The 21801-nt window shown below is 33.3% G+C and overlaps 1 protein-coding gene across 1 annotated transcript in view; it reads right to left on the bottom strand.

Moving 5' to 3' along the window:
* LOC114326389 (transmembrane protein 198) overlaps nucleotides 1-21801 on the bottom strand; it is a 270298-nt gene that overhangs the window by 28566 nt on the left and 219931 nt on the right. The window contains exon 4 of the mRNA XM_028274749.2: nucleotides 8467-8577. Coding sequence (XP_028130550.1) covers nucleotides 8467-8577 — 111 coding nt within the window. The remainder of the gene's footprint in view (nucleotides 1-8466; nucleotides 8578-21801) is intronic.

Consider the following 21801-nt stretch of genomic DNA (forward strand, 5'->3'; position numbering starts at 1 on the left):
GAGAAGATGCTAAACTCCACAATACTAGAACGTCTCAGCTACTCATCTAGAAGTCTTACTATCTCAGCTAGAAGACTACTGAGATTATAAAAAGCATCAATAAGAGAAATCAGGAGTACATCGGACATGTTAATGAGAGGTCTCAAATATAGATTGCTACAAAATATACTCAGTGACATTACTCGTAGAAGTCAATGTTTTATCTTTTATACTTTTTATAAACATGAAGTTTTATGTTGAATGGGTTGCATATATGTGAGTTCATTTTAAATGAAGTAAAGAAAGACGGACGTACTCACACTCACAATCTTTTAATTTCACTACGACGACCGGTTTCGATCTCTACAATATACAGATCATCTTCAGGTCAGCGTTACAAGTGAATTAAATGATGCCGTTGCAAGGAATGATTTGTAAGTTCATCAGTAACATGTTTTCACGTCCAGATTATGCTAGTAGGATAACTAGGTGAAGGACTGGATACTGCACTTTATTGCAGATTTGGATTGCCTACGTAAAAAATGTTTTTGAATTATGGATATATAGCGCTATAATCGGAAAAAATGATTTTTGGAAATGAAAAGTTAAATTAAAAATGGAAAATCCCAACTCAGATGAAAAACTTAACTTTTTTGGTTTTAGGACCTAATGTTCACAACCCAATATACGAGAGTCAATGGGAGCAAAAATAGGATATTACCTCCGAATTATATCCTACTGCATGGATTTTAATGAAATTTCGGGAATAGCCTCTACTTATCTCCTAATTCAAAGTCTACCCTATGCCCATGTGTGCTTTTATCTTGGGGGTGGTTCCCACCCCTTCTCGGCGGTAGAAAATTTCTTGGTTAAAATAACCACATAAGTGGCTAGAGAACTTAATTTTAATCAAAAACTGTTTTATAATTTTTTTTGAAAACTCAATATTTTTTGAGTTATTCGTGGTTGAAAATTGGCCATTTTCATTGAAACATAACACCTTTTCGAACGGTTTTTTGCAAATATCTTAAAAACAATACATCTAATAAAAAAACTATATAAAACATTTTTGTAGCTTATAAAAAACCAAAGAGACTAGTTCCTTCATAAATCTTCTAGTTATAATATAAAAAGAGATATGGTAGGTGAAAATTGTTTTTTTGGTGCATACTCAAATCGTTGTATTCAACTTGAAATAACAGACAAACGGTCGATTTTAGGTGTATAATGTTACCAACACCTTTTGTAGTGCTTAAAAAGATTTTTAAAATGAGCAATTAAAAGTATATTGTATTCAAACTAAGCCAGATATGCTGCAACAAAAATTGATTATTAGTGTATTTTAAGAAAAAATGAGAAGTATAATTTAACCTCTCATCCACCAGAATTTTAATGCATCATTTTACCTCTACAATACCTTTTGTTATAGTATTATGGACGGGTTCAAAATGTTGGACAGGTTTAAAATGAATGGTTTTTGAAAAAAAAAGATCAATTTATAGAGCGCATTTTTAGATTTCCTTAAAAATGTTCTTTTTCTACATGTAACTTGAAAATGATAAGAGATACAATAATGAAACATAAAACGAAATTTTTACTCAACAAAATCCTACATTTTTGTGTGGTACCTTTTTTTCGTATCTCTTATCATTTTCGAGTTACATGGAGAAAAAGAAGATTCTTAAGAACATTTTAAAATGCGCTCTATAATTTGATCTTATTTTTTTCAAAAACTATCCATTTTAAACCCGTCCAACTTTTTGAACATAGAAATAACACTATAATAAAAAGTATTGTAGAAGGAAAACGATGCATTTAACTTCTGATGGATGAGGGGTTAAATGTACTTCAAATTTTTTTTTAATTCCATTAGACATCAAATTTTTTGCAGCATATCTCGGTTACTTTGAATGTAATCGACATTTAATGTGGCTCATTCTGAAGGTCTTTTCAATCACTACAAAAGGTATTGGTAGCATTACACAACTAATATCGACTGTTCTTTTTTATTTCAAGTTGAATACACCGATTTCAGCATGCATCAAAAAAACAAACTCGTCTCACCTACCATATATTACCATATTTGTAATATAACTAGAAGATAATATATGAAGAAACGAATCTCTTTGTTTTTTTTATAAGCTACAAAAATGTTTTGTATAGTTTTTTTCGTTAGATGCATAGATTTTAAGCTATTCGCAAAAAACCGCCCGAAAAGGTGTCATTTTTCAATGAAAACCACGAAAATTTTCAACCACGAATAACTCAAAAGTTATTGAGCATTCAAAAAAAAATATTAAACAGTTTTTGCTTAGAATTAGGTTCTCTAGCCACTTCCGTGGTTATTTTAACCAAAAAATTTTACATCCCCGAGAAGGGGTGGGAACCACCCCGAAGATAAAAGTGCACATCGACATAGGGTAGACTTAGTTTCTTGAGCTATTCTCTACTTATTGTGAAAATATCAAGTAAATCGATGTAGTAGGATGGAATTCGGAGCCAAATAACCTCATTGACTGCCCTAACAGGTCTCCATGACCATGACGCATTAATAACTGAAAATGTTTCATAATCCTCTGCTACTAAACTATTGCTGTATATTCGATCAACTGTGGTATGATCGGCAAAAAATAGATAATCTAAAGCCTGAACTGTATAAATTCATAAATGAATAAAAATGTTATTCAATAAAAGAGATATTATATTTTTGCATTTTATGGAATATTTTGTTTGCAGTCTCTATTTAAAATGACAGCAGATGATTTAAATAAAGTAATATTTTATCATTTATGTTAGGTTCATTATATCCATCGTCTATTCACCATAGTTAAATTACCACAATTTTTCAATTGACGCTATTTATCAGGTTTATGGTTAATGTTTGTTGTTGGCTTTGTTATGAAAAAGTCAACAGCACATTACGTTTGAACCGAAGCCAAGGGGTCAGAAATGAGGTCGCTAAAAAGCGTTTATCTTGATATAGTGAGCTCGAAATTGTTACTCCTAAACGCATAAATTTTATTCATTTAACGGGTTGACTAAGGACAGAAATGCAACGTTTATACGGCAGTTTGCAGAGGTTTCCGAACATGGTACGGAAGTTTTTTATTAATGAGTCAAAATTTCACTATGAATGAATGTGCATGTAGATTTATTTATTCAAAGCGCTAATGCAGGCTGGTAATAATAAATTTACAGGGTGCGGCAAACTTTTAGTCTCTAACGATTGTCTCCGTGTGCGACGATAATACAATTTTATCGTCTAACTAGAGTCTAGAGTAGGTATGTCTATGCATTAAGCAAAACGTGTTTTCAAACCGTCTGACAGTATAGAAGACTGACTTGATCTTCCAAATAGTGAGTAGTCAACTAGAGCCGACGAACTGTGCGAGGTATTTAGGCATCGACCTGGAGAGAGGCCTAAGATACACGAAACACTTATTAAGAGTGGTTAAGAAGGCAGACGAACGGACGGCAGCTATCCAGAAAATAATACCTAACATTGGAGGGCCCAGCAGCAACAAGAGAAGTTTGTACCTCCAAGTGATGCAGTCGACCCTTCTATATAGAACCCCCGTCTGGATCAACGTACTAAAATACCAGAAGTACAAAGATATCACAACAAGAGTCCAAAGGAAGCCTCTTTTAAAAGTGGTGAGCGCGTACCGAAAACTTCTACGTTGGCCTTACAGGTGATTGCGGGCACGCTCCCTATTCACCTGTTAGAAAAAGAGAAACAAATGCTGTATGAAGCTCACGATGGCCACTTACCACAGGTGAGAAAGACCATACGAATAAACATGCTAATGGAATGGCAAAGGGAATGGGAGGTACAGACCACGAAGGCTCGCTGGACCAAAACGCTGATCCCCGATGTTGTAGCTTGGTACAACTGTAAATTGAAACCCTGATGGGTCATGGATCTTTTAGGTCTTACACATATGGCATCAAAAAACCCAACGATGACATATGCACCACGTGTCACGAGAGGGACGATGCGGAACATTGCATCTTCCGGTGTAATGTTTTCGTCGTAGAACAACAAAGGCTTGGGGGTAACAATAGGTTTGGGGCTATCTCGCCCAACAACATCATGCAGATTGCAATGACCAGCAAAGAGAATTTCGAGTGTATAATCGACCATATAACAAGCATCATGAAAAGGAAGTCTATAATGGAAAGAGTAGAACAAGCTGGGTGAGGGAGTCTACCTCCTTCATAGCGGTCAACTGTAAAAATAAAAAATAAATAAAAATTTCTTCTTTATTTCTTTCTTCTTTATTGTATAAAAATGTGTTGAGCTACCTTCTTTTTTTTTTCGATGTTCCCAAGTTCCTCAGCTTGGGAACTAGGTCTTTTTCCCTACACGCTCACCGCTGTTAGGTAAATGCTGTAGATATAATAAATAGCTCTAAGGGCACCTTTAATCCGGTCTGCGCGGAGTATCCCCATGTTTTGTTCGCTAATGAACTTGTCCAGGGATACCTCGGGTCGAAGAGGGGGTGGTTTTAGTTGGTAGGCAACCTGGCAGGGATGTACGAAGGGGGCCCTCTGTCACTTAGTTTGACACCGTGCCGTCGGCGTATGTCTCTGGTTTGGTTGAATCCAACAGTACTAGAGACACCTTCCCTAGTCGATTTACGAATCTTTCCACCTCATTCCAAAAAAAAGTATAGAAGACGGAACGGAAATCCATTTGATTATTCTCTGTGTGCTGAACGGAGAATAACCAACCAGGTATAATAGGTGAGTTAATCGTATCCCGACCATATTCCGAAACCTTCCGAACCCCGTCGTCTTGGCGAGTTGAGAGAATTCAACGAGTCACAACCCCACCCTAAGCTACGCGAGCTGAGCGAAGCGATCCTGCCATTTTCTTATAAATTCGATTCCTAATCCACTCGGTCGTCGTTTAGAATCATTATTCATGTATCAAATATCATCATATCGACCCGAAATTTACTAAAGTCCGATATGTAAATTGTAAATATATTTTGATCACGAAATTAAAAAGGAATTAACGCTAATTACCTTATTTTTCGTATGATTGGTTTTAAAATGTATACACTGGTATTTTAGGCGTTAACGCCCTTCCGGTAGGGATTTATGGGGGAGTATCACCGAGCCGCAAGCCCTTATCCCTTGCCGTACTGCTCCCTCATAGGCCGATCAGACGCCCTCATATTCCAGTCTAAGCGCCAGATTCATATTTAGAATTTTATACTGACGGGTTAGCCTTTTTGTTTTCTGATGACCTGGCTGGGATCGAACTCACATACCTCACGGAAGTGAAGTTGCGGTCAACCGCTAGTCCCACTGAGCTGTCCGATCGACAATATTTATGTCTTATAAAACGAATCCTGTCTTCGACTGAATTCGTTACGCGAGATCAGACAGGATTCGTAATTACTAAGACTAGGAATCGAATTTATTTATTAACGCGAGATAGATGTATTAGGAGAAAAAATCTCGCTCATTTCGCCAGAAGGAAAGAAAATGTCAGGTGTACAGTAAGGGAAAAAACCCTTACTGTATAATATAATATGTATCGAAAAAAATGTAGCTACATAATTTTAAGTAATTTAGGTTGTTACAAAAGATATTGTTTCTACATACACAAACAAAACGAAGGTTGATTGACGAAGTTTGTTTGTGTAACCTCGCAGAGACTCACGTATAGCTTACTTCCAAAGTCCGAGTTGAAAGAAGAGATAAATAGCCCATAGAGGGATTAAATTGAGTATTATAGTATTGTCATTATTCATAGTAAGATTAAGATCGTTACTATTCTAGTGAGCCGTCCTGCGAGAAGGGTGTCCTGAAGGACTACCCCGCGAAATAACATTTTAGTAACCTTATGTTGGAATAATGACAATACTATAATGCTCAATTTAATCCCTCTGTGGACTATTTATCTCTTTTTTCAACTCGGACGAAAGTAAGCTATACGTGAGTTTCTGCGAGGTTACACAAACGAACTTCGTCAATCAACCTTCGTTTTGTTTGTGTATGTAGAAACAATATCTTTTGTAACACCTAAATTACTTAAAATTATATACATTTTTTTTATACATATTATATTATACAGTAAGGATTCTTTCCCTTACTTTACACAGGATCACTTCGTTTAGCTCGCGTAGCCTAGGAAGGGGTTGTGACTCGTCGAATTCGCTCAGCTCGCCAAGACGACGGGGTTCAGAAGGTTTCGGAATATTGTCTGGATACGATTAACTCACCTATTATATCTGGTTGGTTATTCTTCGTTCAGCACACAGAGAATAATCAAATGGATTTCCGTTCAGTCTATTATACTGTCAGAAACGGTATAAAACACGTTTTGCTTAATACATAGGCGTACTCTAGACGATAAAATTATAATATCGTCACACGTGTCGTTGTGGAAATCAGAGTTATTATAACATTATACTATTTGACATGTCTCTAAATACTGGGTAGTACTAAATCAATACTATATTGTTTGAAATATATTTTTTTCTGCATAAATAACGCCACGAAAATAAAACTTTTGGTATGATTTATTAAATCGAAAGTACCATTTTACACAACTCGTACCGAAAACTAATTTTTTCACTTTCGGGGCGTTTTTTTTACTTTCTGGACGATTTTGGGTAGCTAGGTAACGGCTTTGACAATAGCATCAACTTTGTATTTTATTATGACAACGCTTGTCATTTAAGATTCGTGTGTGTTTTCGCCAACGAATTGTCAATACTGATGGAATGGGCATGAAGCAAATTTAATGCGGCCAGGATGAAATAGCGTAGTCAGGGAAGGATGGAAGATAATCGTCATCTTTCGTAAACAAAAAAATTGATAGTGGTAGAGTCAGGATTGCCAGACTGGGGTATTTTCCCACAATTTTGGAATAATTTCAAAGCGTCTATGGAATTTTTGAATGGATTTTAAGAAGTCATGGTAAATTAAACTTGCGAATATACATAGAGCTGTATATTATACTCTTATATAATCGAAGACGATAGGACCTATGAATTATTTCCAGGGCCCTCTGTTGATAAGTAGTATAATTTTGGTTTACTGTTCTCTACATTTCACTACTAATTTATTAAAATGCGTCACAAATTTAAATTTGGGGGATATGAGCTTCAATTTGAGTGAATTTTAGTTTCTAAGTGGGGAATTTATAAAATCACATCTGGCAGCTCTGGTGGTAGTTGTAGCAAATTTTCCCTGACATTCTCTGTCTCTCTCTCTCTCTCTCTCTCTCTCTCTCTCTCTCTCTCTCTCTCTCTCTCTCTCTCTCTCTCTCTCTCTCTAGGACCTCTCTCTTGTATGTTGGCCGCAATCTCGCTTCACTGTTTGAATGAGACGGAAAGATAGGAGGCTGCAGAGGCGTAGACAGGGCAGCAATGTCATGGCTTCGAAATAGCAGAGCTTGGAAAAGCTTTAATGTTGTTCAACAATTACTAAGAGCTGCGCACGATATGGAAGATTTTCATGTAGTGATCGCAAACATCCAGTAATGGAATGCATCAGAAAAAAAAAAGAATGTCCATACTTCCATTTTGTAGAATAACAGGAAGAACAGTAAGTATATAAACCCGATTATCAGAATATCATTTTTATGTTGTTGAATGCATTTTTTGATTGTTTTATCCTGGCCTTAATTTAATTTTAATCTTTTTGCCAGATATTTATACTTTTGGAATTTCTTTATTTGTTTTTTATACATATATATTGTATTCTTAAGATCATAGGCGTAACCAGGATGATCCTAAGGGGGGTTACAACTACTGGAAGGTCTCTGAGGGGTATGTTGTGTTAAGCGTATAGAGCTAAAAGTCCATCCCAATGGGGGGGGGGGGGTTATAACCCCCAAAACCCCCCTGGTTACGCCTATGCTTAAGATTTCTCGATGTTGTTGAGCTTTTGTGATTAACAAGACATACATTATTTTCCTCTCAAGTGTATATTACTCTGTGCACACTGCACACCATTGTAGACCGTAGACCTTTCAAACATTCAGCTATTAGGAAAGTATCTATCTTCTGAAAATCGGATATGATGGATGAGTCGACCATGCTATAGTATCAATTCTACGGAAGGCGGCTTTATTAAACTTCTGTTCATATTTTTATTAGACTTCTTTTAACTGAGTTCTTTTAACTTTTAGCTTTTCTTTCCGTTCCGTCTTGTTACGGCTGAAAATAACGGTCTATTTAAAAAATGTTTTGTTCCGTTGACCGAACCTTAATGATAAAGATTTTAATCGTAACATAATGTCAAGGTGGCGTCTAATGACAAGTAGAATACGATACATGCACTTTGCGTAATAAGCAATTGCTCAGTGTCCTAGATTTCAGTATGTACTGTTTATTTTGGCAGATAATTTAAGTTTGCCGACCGGAACATTTTAACAGGCGCGTATGTTTTAAAATATACAATAGACTACTTATGTGTTAGAAGACGTAAGTAGTGGTTAGTAAATTCATAAGAAAAAAATGTTACCTTCATTTCCATATGTCGGCATGAGATCTCCTTGTTGACAAATTAAATAAACTATACTGGATGCAAAAATAAATCCTGTCAGAAACATTACGGTTTTGAAGCATCGATATCCTGAAACAAAAAAAAAAAAAACAAAATAAATACCTAGATAAATCAATAATAGTTTTTCTCTCTGTTGTTATTAAAGTGTTTTAAACTATTTACTGTTTTACTATTTGTCATTTAGGGTCAAAACTTGATTCTCAGAATGTTCTAATGTTGTGGCTCCGCGAAAATTTTCTTCGTATTTTTTTTTCGCTACGGAAAACATTTATTATAAGTAAAAAGTTTTTGTATTTGCTGAACATAGTCGCAAGATCTAAAATATAGGTTGAGGAAATTTTTACAAAAATAGAATCACGAGCCACGCAGTTTGGATTGCACACATAGAATATAATGAAAACAATGTGCTGCGAGAAGGTTAACAAAGAGTATGTGAAAGCAACAGCAATGTACCTAATAAGATAGAAGGATTCACTAATCCCTATGTTACTCAATTAGTTCAATCATTCAAGCTTAAAATGGATCCAAACCTCGCAATTCTAATTGCCTTCATCGATCTTCTTTAAAATTTGGAATTAAGTTCATTTTACCCTCCTCTTCAAACCTGACTTGGTCGCAAAGTATGCTTTTTATTTTTAAGGGGTGAAAACTACCCCTTACTCCAATAAATTGAAAACTAATGAATTAAAGCGGTAATGGGCCATAATTATGTTGGAAAATTCAGTAAAGAGTATAAATAAATAATACAAAATAACCTTTTTAATGCTTATTTGGGTCAATATTATGCATTATACAAGCATTTACTATTATTGATTATTAAAGCAAAATTTCTCCTACGTAAACAGTAGGGTGATTTGAATGATCCAGTTAACATTCGATTTTATAAATCAGAATTAGCAAAAAATGAAAAAAAAACTGAATAAATCGTTAAGGAAAATATCTCGAACGAATCAAACTTTTAAGATTTTGTGTTTGTAATGGAAAAAGACTAGAAATAACGGGGTATAAATAGCGCATCATCATCATATGACGATACTGCCTTTCGTGAGTTGTGGCCTGCCTCAAAACATCCTTAGTCGAGGAAATGAAGCTGGAAAAATGGCAAAACCTCGCAATTTTTTCGTCCAGCATCGATTTGTACAAAAATTTGGGATTAGGCTCATTTTATGCTCTAGTTCAATTTCTATATTGAGCCGTTGTACGCTTTTGGTTTTTTAAGGGTGAAAACGACCCCTAAAAAACTACTTGTAAAAAATTATAAAACAACATTTTAAACTTTAATATTGTCAACATTTGGTTCTTATTAGTTACATAATGATTGTTTTATGCTTTAAGATATACTATCATAATATTTTAACCCTTAAAACCACCCTTGTTGGAGCTATATATAAAAAATTACTTATCCTAGAGGAATAATTTCGGCTTGCATCGATTTACATTAAAATTTATGATTAGGATAATCTCACCCTGTACTTCATATTCTATAACATGCTCAAGGGCGTTGATTATTTTTAGGGGTGTAAATTACCCCTTGTCAAAAATTATATAAAAACATTGTAAACTTTAATATGGGTAAAATTTGGTTTTGATAGGCTAAAAATAATGATTGTTTTATGCTTTAGGATATAATATCATAATATTTCAACCCTCAAAAACCACCCTTAAGAACATGATAATTTTTATAAGTAGATAATTTAATAGATCTATACAGAAAAAAAAGTAGAATTAAAGAATTACAAAAACATTTATTTACACAAAAATATGAACTTACAAATATGTAGAAGTACAAATACACATTGTTTTTAAGTCATCTTCCAGTATACTAACCAGTTCTGTGGCATTATACGTGCATTGAAAATGTTCCACAAGCGGACTATTCGAATATTTCGAAAAAAAAAAACGCGTTTTATAAGCATAGCTCTTTAATTTTTGGCGATCAAAAGTTTTTTCAAAAATGGTTTTGTAGAATTTTTGAAGAACTATAAGACTGTATAAATTAAATTCCGTTAGATCCCTTACTTTTTAATTGGGGTGGGTTTAAAGGGCTCGAATAAGGGGGTGTTTGCTCGTAAATAAAGGTTTTAAACAGCTATATCTAGCTAACTGTTTACTGTAATGAAAATCCATGCACAATATAATTTTAGTTATTAAAAGATCTATAATTTAGTAGTCTATCACTTTTTTCGTATCTCCAGTATTTTCGGAGATATTTGGAAGTAAAACGTGAAAAATACGAAAGTGCAAAAAATTAATTTTTCTTTAAACTCCAATTTTTCTAAAATTTGGCCTTTTAAATAGGTGAAACTTTTTGGGTGTATTGACAATACAAATACACAAGGAATTAGAGAAAGGTGAAGACCAATTTTTAATTAGGAGGGTAGTTAGGGGGTTATTTTCACTGATTTTTTCGTAGAGAAAAGCAGGTACCGACTTTTTTTTATCATAAATTGCTCTATTTCCATGTTAGAAATTTTTTATTATTATTCTTTGAAAGGATTAATTGTATACTTAAAAATAGATAATTTAAGTTTTCCTCGAAAATGCAAAGTTTTCCCGTTATTTGGCTTTGAATATTTCAAATTATGCATTTGACCAGAAAAGCTAACCTTTAACATGCCGTATCTCGGTTTGTATTGGTCTTAAAGATATTATAGAAAAAGAATTTAGTTTGTGCTACTAAAACATACAATTTTGTTATCTGCAGTTTTTTTGATTAAATGCATATTTTTCGAGGTATTCTCAAAAAATCCTCTAAAAAGTCGATTTTTTCGACGAAAAACCGTTACTTTCAAGCGCGAACAACTCGAAAAATATTAGTTTTACGAAGAAAATGTAAAAAACATTTTTTTCTTAGAATTACATTTTACATCGATTTACATGGTTAAAATGTAATAAAAAATTCCCACCCCCGAGATGGGGTGGCAACCACCCCCAAGGTTTTAGCGTACAGTGGCATGATATAGAAAATGATCCTTGGACTATTCCCTACCTTCTGTGAAAATTTCAAGTAAATCTATGCTGGACGAAAAAATTGCGAGCCAAAATGCTTCATTTCCTCGACTACCTACCGCCCTTCCCTGTTGAATGCATGTTTTCTTAATTCCATAACTACAATTTCATTCAAATCTACATCCACATCGTCCAGATATTTGAGCTTAGAGTGGCCCGGCAAGTTTTCACACGGAAGTGAGCACTGTGCGTATTATCATTTAGGAGCATAACTTAGAGAAACAATCTCGAAGCCAACTCTGTTGCAATGTCTACCGAAATCGCATATAAAGCACCAGAAAGAAATTTGTACATATACCCCATTCCACGAATATACGACCCTCTTGGATTATCGCGACAACGAATATTTTACTGTGCAAAATATGAAGAACGAAAGTAAATTACAAATTATATTGTTGTTTATTGGAGTAATTATTATAGCAAAATACATACTTTCGTACTTCTTATGTTGCACACTAAAATATGCGTTGTCGCGATAATCCAAAACAGTCGTATATTCGTGGAATACACCATACAATGTGTAAAATAGTTGGTCATAAAAAAATTAGGTGTATTTAATTTAAGATAATATTGGCAACATTGTTTGGTTGATACATATTATGGCGAATGCGCCAGGATGCTGGGAACAACACATTTTTGAAGTTGTACTGCTTTGGGCGCGATATGAGGGTGAATTTTAATATGATTAAAACCTTCAATCTGGGCGCAGTCGCATTATAACTTTGTTCTGATTGGATGTTCAAATGACATGTCAAAAATTATTCAATATGGCGGCTGTGGCATAGCTGTGGTTTGATTATTTATGGTTGTTGCGTTTTGAAATTTGTGGGAAAAGAAACAACAAACAAAAGCTAGGTAATAGTTATACTGCTTTTTTAAATAGTTTTCATATATATTTTTGGACTTTTGGACTATTTTGGACAAGGAAAACTCATTCTAATTTGGTAGGTAAGTAGTTTTTATTATAATCATATTTATACATTTGGATTAGGTTGGAATAAATTTATTTTCTCAAGAATGGGGATTTTAGAGAGAAATCCGAAATTAGGTCCGATTTTTATTTTTAAATTATGATCTTTTGGCGTAGATTTATTTATCTAGTAGGTATGTTTGATTTATATACTTAATTTGATTACCAACAAAAGTTCTACCAATATTCATCTAATATATTGTTTTCTTAATGTTTTGTTATATTTTAATATTTTCTTCCACAAAAATCAAACTACATACATCTAAATTCAGAACAACTGTAAAACAGTAAAACGTTCAGTTGCCCTATTTTCCACATGAAAAATAATGTGTAATTGGATGAGTGAGTCTAGGCTTCGATTACGAATCAAATCGCCCCCAAATTCGCGGGTTCGAATCCCAATGCAAGTTTTTATTTTTTTATTTTTTTATGCATTTTGTGATTGTAAGTATATTTGTTATATATTTTTTTTCAGAAAATGCGTATTTAAAATTTTTGCCAACAATTATTATCGTTTAGAAATCATTTTTTCTTTGTTGCATTTTTCAATGTGTTTGTGTGCGTTTTATTCTTTTATTTTTTTTAATTTTTGGTATTGTCTTAATGAACATTTTTGGAAAGTAGTAAGTATTAAAATTAGTTTAATATTTAAATAAAATATAAATAAACTGTTTAAAGTACATTATATCAATTTCGTTAAAATCACATAATATGTAATAGAAGTATAACTTCTTACGTGCGTACAAATTACACACACATTCTTTTTATCGTTAAAAATAAAATAAAAAAAATTAAGTACACACATGGGTAAAGTAGAGAAAACTCACTACATAATATGTCTGTTTTTATTGTGAATATTACAATAACAACTATTTTTTAAAGACCAAAACAGCTTTTGTCAGAAGACCTTAAGATGCTTATCCATTTAGTCGCTGTTATGAGGTCGCTCCCTTGTGAAATATTTTCTGAATCGGTTTCTTTGCAGATTCCTGTTCAAAAAGTGTTCCCTTTAAACATATCTGATGGGTGCCGGGTGAAATTTTTGGCAGAAATTGTTTATTGAAAAACAATTTTTTTAAACAAATTGAAAATATCATCTTTTTTGTTAATGAAAATATTTTTTAGGTTTTTTTTGGTTTAGGTATTTTAAATAAAAAATATCTCGTTTTATTTTTCCCAACGGTGGAGTTATAAACGATTAAAAATTTGAAAATGCGAAAATACGTTTTTCGACACTGTGAAAACACTATGTAAATAAAAAATCCACGAGGAAAAAATTTCCTGTAGTTGGCTGTATACCATTTATTACAAAAAACCATGAAATCCTTTATAAAAGGTATATTTGTTAGAATCCCTATACATGTATTATATCTTCAGATTTAATAACTAGGACATTTCGATAAATATATTTTGACAACTAATAAAATATGAACTGACATAACTATATACCGGGTGGTGAATTGGAAAACGGGCCATAGGAAACTCAATGTAAAATTCTAAATTGTTGAATTCTTGCTTCCCTAATTATTTTACATCAAAAGTCATGAGAAACTATTTGTAGATGATTAAAATCTGTATTAAAAACAAAAGTTAAAATTGTTCTACGATTTAAACACATTCCAAAATTTTGAAAAATATAATACATTTGCCATAGTAAGTAAGTGCATAAAAGTAAGGCCACACGTTACTATATTTGACAGTACGCACACTATTGTCTAAATAAAACATCTTTATTATTACTACTTTCTCCTCAACTGAGGACATCTTTTCAACTTTATTGTTTTTTAAACAATAAATGATAAAATAAAAATACTGACAGTTCAAAATATTGTTAATATAATAATTTCATTGTAACCGAACGCAACCTTATCCACACATTCTTGCACTGCGTGTGGCCTAAATTTGGCAAATACTTTGATAAAATTTATTATATTTTACAAAATTTTGGATTATGTTTAATTCGTAGAATAATTTTAACAATTGTTTTCAATAAAGATTTCAATCCTCTACAAATAGTTTCTCATGTCTTTTGATGTAGAATAATTAGGGAAGCAGGAATTCAACAGTTTAGAATTTTACATTGAGTTTTCTATGGCCCGTTTTCCAATTCACCACCCGGTATAACATAACATAACAACTACTATAAATAGAGGAGGATACTATATTCTCCCACGCTATTTTGAACTTAAAAAAATAAAAAAGAATTTAAAACCTAAATCTAAAGTCTTGATTTGAAAAGTCGAATCCGTTCAGATCTTCTTAACTGTGGAAGATCATTACGTTCTTCAACAGCAGGTTCATTAATGGGTACCGCAGCAGGTTCATTAATGGGTACCAGTTCATTATCAAGATGATCAGGTTCTATCATTGGATCTACATTTTCGTTGATAAGATTTGGATGTAAATGGACTGGTGGTTGGATAGATGGCAGAAGATGCAGGGGGGGTTCTTGATACTGTGGCTGATAATGAATTACTTCTGGTTCGTTTACAAAGGTTACATTCTTTTTAGGTACCATGGTTTTACGAATTTGGTCAATGTGACGTTTTAAACAATAGCCATCATCAAGTTGGACTTGGTAATGTAACAATCCATATTTTTCAACAATCGTGCCAAATTTTTAAAGTTCCTGGTTACCTTGGTAATACCGTACTTGTACTCTCTCCCCCAAATTTAATTGTCTTGCACCATTGAGTTGATTTTCTGATCTGCTAAGTTTTGGTGGACGTAGTGCGTCGAGTTTGATTCTTAAACATCTGTTCAGGTACATTTCAGCTGGTGATTTTACACAGGAAAGTGATGTCGCTCTATATTTTAAAATAATTTCTTTACTTTCTTACTCATGGGTAAACGATCAGTAGACATAGCTTTTAGTCTCATTTTTAGGATTTGAACGTTTCGTTCAGCTAAGCCGTTTGTAGCAGGATGGCCAGGAGCAATAAACTTTTGAAAAAGACCATGAGTTTTTGAAAATTTTTTAAATTGATCACTTACAAAAATTGTAGCGTTGTCTGACACTATAACTTGAGGATATCCGTGAGTAGAACATATCTCTAACAGAAGATCGATGTTTTTTTCTGATGTTGGCGCATCCCTAAGAACTTTGATTTCAGCCCATCGTGATTTAGCGTCAACCACAAAAAAATAAAAACCTTGGAATGGACCCGCATAATCAATATGGATACGGTCCCAATTTTCTGTTGGAATATCCCAGTGCTGTAGTGGAGCTTTTGAAGGTGATTTTCGAATTTCAGCGCGCAAGGTTGACATGACTTGACCATAATTTCAATGTCTTTGTCTATGTTTTTCCAATAGCAATACTTTCTTGCAAGTTGTTTCATCTTTGTAATGCCTATGTGAGTTCTGTGGAGTTCTGATAGGACCAGTCGTTGGAGTTGAGTTGGAATAACAATTCTCTGAACTTTAAAAAGGATCTCGTCTTCTAAAGTGAAATCATGTTCATTTTGATTTTGTGATTTTAAATCAGATTTAATTCTTGATAAAATGGGATCTTTGTCTGTGGCATCTTTGATATTTTGATAGGTTAGATCGTATGTTGAAATTTCTTTTATTGACTCATGACAGATAGATCTAATTTCTTCGTTGAAAATTTTTTCTAAAGAAGATGAAGGTTGATTGATAGAAGCTCTAGAAAAACAGTCGACGTTAACGTGATCAGAAGATTTTCTGTATTCGACTTCGTAATCAAATCCTGTTAAAAATGATGCATATCGAAGTAGTCTAGCAGAAGTCATTGAAGGTAATTTTGAATTTTGATGAAAAATTCTCGTTAGAGGGCTGTTATCAGTGATGAGTTTAAACTTACGCCCAAAAAGATACATGAAGAAGTGATTTACTGAAAACATAATTGCAAGTGCTTCTCTGTTTAACTGACTATAATTTTGTTCACATTTGGTAAGAGATCTTGAAGCAAATGCGATAGGCCTTTCGATTCCATCAATAACATGAGATATGGGCCATTCCACGAACATATGCCTGTCTTGGATTACTTCGACAACGAATATTTTACTGTGCAACATAAGAAGTACGAAAGTAAATGGCTCTAATAATTATTCCAATAAACAACAATGTAATTTGCAATTTACTTTCGTTCTTCTTATTTTGGACAGTAAAATATTCATTGTCGAAGTAATCCAAAACAGGCGTATGTTCGTGGAATAGGGTATAGTACCCCTGCAACACCGGTTGGACTTGCATCACAAGCTAATACTGCGGGCAAACTTGGACCATATGGAATTAAAACTTGATCACTCGCAATTATTTCCTCTTTTAATTTGTTGAAAGCTGTTTCACATGAATTATTCCAAATAAATTTTGCTCTTTTCTGTAAAAGTTTCCGTAGAGGGTACGTTTTAGTTGAAGCATTAGGAATGAATCGGGTATAATACATTACCATACAAAGAAACCTTCGAACTCCATCCACATCTATAGGTCGTGGCATGTCGAGAATAGCTTGAATCTTTTTTGGAGACTTTAAAATTTCGTTGTGCTTGATAAGATGACCAAGATATTCTGTACTAGTTTCGAAAAAAGCACACTTTTTGCGATTAAGGTGTAGATTGACCATTTTTAGTCGTTGAAGGCATGCGTCAAGATTTTGTCGACATTCTTTTTTACTGGATCCATGAACAATTATGTCATCAAAGTATGAGTGAGTTTTTGATAGACCGGATAGAATTTGATCAATAATTCGATTGATCTCTGAAGGGGCAGTTTTAATTCCAAAAGACAGTCGATGCATTCGATATGTTCCTCGATGTGTTGATTTAGTTTGGATAATACTGCACTCTTCGTCTACTGCTAGATGAAGATATGCTTTGAACAGATCCAATCGACAAAAAGATCGTGAATCTTTTAAGCTGTTTAATATATCTTCGATTTTTCTGATTGGATAGTTTGCGGACACAATTCTCTCATTAACACCAATTTTGTAATCTACACAAAGTCTCACACCTCCATCAGCTCTTGGAATAACAACCAGTGGTGAACCCCAATCACTATGGTTGACTTTCGATATAATTCCTTGAGCTTCTAAGTTGTCAAGTTCTTTCTCAACTTTCTCCCTAAGTGCATACGGTACATCTCGTTCTTTAAAATAGACTGGCTTGGCATTTTTACGCAGTTGCAAATTTACTTTAAAATTTGATATAAGTCCAATTGATTCTTCAAATATGTCTGAATATTTTTGAACAAATTCTTCTTCATTAGCCGGTACATTTTTAATTTGTCTGATTCTTGTTGAGCTATCGATGTCTTGAAGGTTAATGTTTAAATATCTTATCCACACACGCCCTAATAAGGAGTCTAATTCATCAGGAACTACGTAAAATTCTTCTGTTGCAATTTTATTTTGATATTGTATTGATGTTTTTGCTTTCCCTATAAAGACAATATCGGATTTTTGAAGTGGTAAATCAAGATCTAGTTCTTTAAATTTTGATTCTGAGATGAGTGTAAATCCTGCTCCAGAATCAACTTCAAATGTTGCCGGTTTGTTTTTAATAAAGACTGTCACATTAAACTCTTGAGCATCCGTGTAAGATTGATTTTCATTATTATCTACAATTTTATTAATGCCAAAAGTATCCTCTGGTTCTGTTTCGCTGGTTGATGGTTGATATTCATTAATTAGATGATGGGTCGAGTTAGTTTTATCTTTGTTTGCTAAAATCGTTGAAATACAGACTGAAATGACGTGACCATATTTTTTACAACCTTTGCAAAGAAGTCGTTTAGGATTGATTTTACAGTTTTTAAAAAGATGTTGCTGACCACATCGTAAACATCGATTGTCTATCCCCAACTCTTGAAAATTGATTCTTGATCTAGACTGGGAACGCTTCCTATTATAAGACGCTGAATTTGGTCCCTGTCTAGATTGATTGATTTGGTTGATATTTAATGAATTGTTACTTGATGAAATTTCTTTGACTGTCGATAATTGAAAATTCTAAGATTAAAGCCTTTTCTTCTAATTTTTCAAATGATTTTTCATTGGATTCCAGCAGACGTTCTCTAATTAAGTTATCTTTGATGCCTCGAATAAACTGAGCTCGTAAAAAATGTTCAGAAATGTTTGCCTGACATTTGCACGTAGAGATAAATTCACATTCAAGAGTAGTTTGCTTTAGAGCAGTAGTATATTCGGATATATACTGATTTTCTTGTTGATATAAGGAAAGAAATTTATGCTGCAACACAAGAATATTTTTCTTTGGATTCAGGCGATAATCAAAATTCTTTACAATGGTGTTGTAATCAAAATCTCTAATTTTGTGAGGTGCAACTAAGGATGAAATCATTGAAAAAGTTGTAGAGCCAATAGAATTCCATAGTAAGTCTAAAGCAAATTTCTTGTCATCGAAAACGTGTTTGATTTTAAGGTAGTTTTCGAAACGTTCTATGTACATTGTGAATTTTTCTTTTAGTTCATTAAAATTTTCGAATAAATGTATAAAATGATTAATAGTCGAATTTGAAGTACTTGCTAAACTTTTCTGCAGTTGATCTAAAATTTCCTGGTTTACCATCATAAATTGTTTGAATTGATCTGGATCCATGTTTAATATGTATTTTAAAAGTCTGGTTATTCAATGATTTACCCCGTCGCCAATTTATTATATCTTCAGATTGAATAAGTAGGACATTTCGATAAATATATTTTGACAACTAATAAAATATGAACTGACATAACTGTATATAACATAACATAACAACTACTATAAATAGAGGAGGATACTATAACAGGGCTACATCATAAAACAAACAGAACTAGTTTTCAATCGGTTGACCGATCATCATCAGTCTTTCTTGAATCAAACATGCTAACCACCAAAGTAAAAATATTAGGGTAAAACCTTTTAAAATTAATCCGTCATAGGAACATATAAAAATGATGTGACTTTACACATGTATGTACAAAATATCCAATGTTTCACGCTCGAGGTACCATTGAGCTAAATTTGACTTGTTCACATCATGGCTGTGTGGAAGCAGCTGTGTTCGCATCATTTTTATATGTTCCTATGACGGATTAATTTTAAAGGGTTTTTACTTTGGTGGTTAGCATGTTTGATTCAAGAAACACTGATGATGATCGGTCAACCGATTGAAAACTAGTTATGTTTGTTTTATGATGTAGCCCTGTATAGGAATTTTAACAAATATACCTTTTATAAAGGATATTATGGTTTCTTCATATGTAAATAATAATTATGGCTGCCACGAACCTAAATTGAAGTTTAAACATTGAAGATTAAGATTCTGGCAACTAGTCGGGGCTTATTTCAATTTAGACCGTTGTTTTGGAAATGTTAATTAGGCGCGTCCACTTGACTTTTAAGCCGCCGCACGTTGCACTATATGGTGCGTCTCTTTCGCACTATATGATTAGCGTTTAATATTTAATTAAATAAATAAATAAGTTATAAAAAAATGTTCATAATAAATATGTCAATAATAAATTATAAAATTTTAATAAATGTCAAATAGGTATTTGTTGCGAATTTTGACGGCTTAAATGTTGAGCGGACATTGTAAAGAACGGTCTATATTGAAATAAGCCCCGATTACTTCCCAAAATCTTGAAAATGAATGATTAAACTTCAATGAAGTAAAAAACAGACGTTCTCTCAATCATTTATTGTAACTTCCGTGGATCGGTTTCGCTCTCTAAAGTATGCAGAGCATCTTCAGGTCAACGGTTACAAGTCACTAAATGATTCGGTTACAAGGAGCTACTTCCTGAATATTCATTAACATGATATCTTGCTTAAGTTATGCTAACGGGATATGGTGGAATAGACGGAGAATGTTGTAAAGGTTAACAAGTTTATGGAAATTGGAAATTCTTGAGGGTGATGAGATAGTTGGTGAAAGATAAACAACAAATCTGCGCCAGTTATTTTGTTTGTGAAGTAGACTAAAGTGAATGTCATATATACAATTTTAATATGTGATGATTTTAAAGATTTTTATTTCTATTTATTAAAAGATTTTTATTTATATTTATTAAAAGACTTATTTATTAATGTATGTGTTAGTGTAAGGCTGACCACGTATCCACGATAGCGGATATTATCCATACGTCAAAACAAGTAATAGAGCAGAAAACATACGAGTACGACAGAGAAATACAGGATACTTTAAACAGGCGTTTGACAAACTAAACAGAAGAAGAATAATCCACGAGGGTCCTCGTGACGATCCCCAAGACTCACAGAGGGTAAAATACCAAATAAAATAATAAGAATGATCGAAATGACAGTGCGAGTTTCCTAAGCAACAATATAGACACCGAAAGAGAAAGAACAGAACTAATAAAAATAAAATATGGAGGAAGACAAGGAGATGCGCTCTCAACAAAGGTACTATTTATTTGATCACTAGACAAGATAAGAAAAAAGCTTTTAAATGCAGGAACTATAAGGAGTAAGGATGCAGTAAAAAATAATAGGATATGCGGATGGTGTAACTATAGTAACAACAGGTAAAAGGGCTTTAAAGAAAACGTTTTCAGAAATAGAAAACAAAGCCAAACTGAGAAGACTGAACGCAAGCAAGGAAAATGGCAGAGCTGACAATAAATGCACACAGCTTCGAAGAGGACGAAACGTTCAAATATTTTGAGTATTAGTCAACAGAAAAAATGAAAGTATAGATATGAAAAGAAGAATTCAAGCATTAAATAAGCGTTCCACAAAAATAAAAAAAATGTTTAGAGATAAGAAGATAAGCCGAAACACAAAAATGAAAATCTACAAAAAGACTCCACCAAAAAACACCAATAGTCGTATATTCTTTAGAGACATTTACATTAACGACAAGAGAAGAAGAACAACAGAAAGTTTTTGAGAGCAACATTATGAGAAAAATACTGGCACCAAAGAGGGAAATCGAAGTGGATGCAAGACAATGGATGAATCACGAAACACAAGAATAGATGTGCCAAGAGAACATAGTTAAAGCAATAAATCACAAAAAATCAGATGGTATGGACACATAACGAGAAGAAAGAATAGCAACCGTTAGCGGAATGGATACCACCAGGTAAAAGTACCAGAGGCAAACCTAAACTAAAATGGAGACAAGTAGAAGAAGACTTAAGAAGTATGAAAAATTAGAAATATAGGAAAGACGATCAAAGATAGAGAAGAATAGAGAAAAGTATGGGAGGTTTCCTCTCACAAAAAGGATCTTCAAATAAAAAGAGATTTAGCTTCCTCCTTCCTCGGGAGCTTATAGTTGTACTATTATCAATATTAGCAACGTTGCTTTATTGATGCATATTATGG

Source organism: Diabrotica virgifera, chromosome 2 (assembly GCF_917563875.1).
Source record: "Diabrotica virgifera virgifera chromosome 2, PGI_DIABVI_V3a".
NCBI classification, from domain to species: Eukaryota; Metazoa; Arthropoda; class Insecta; order Coleoptera; family Chrysomelidae; genus Diabrotica; species Diabrotica virgifera.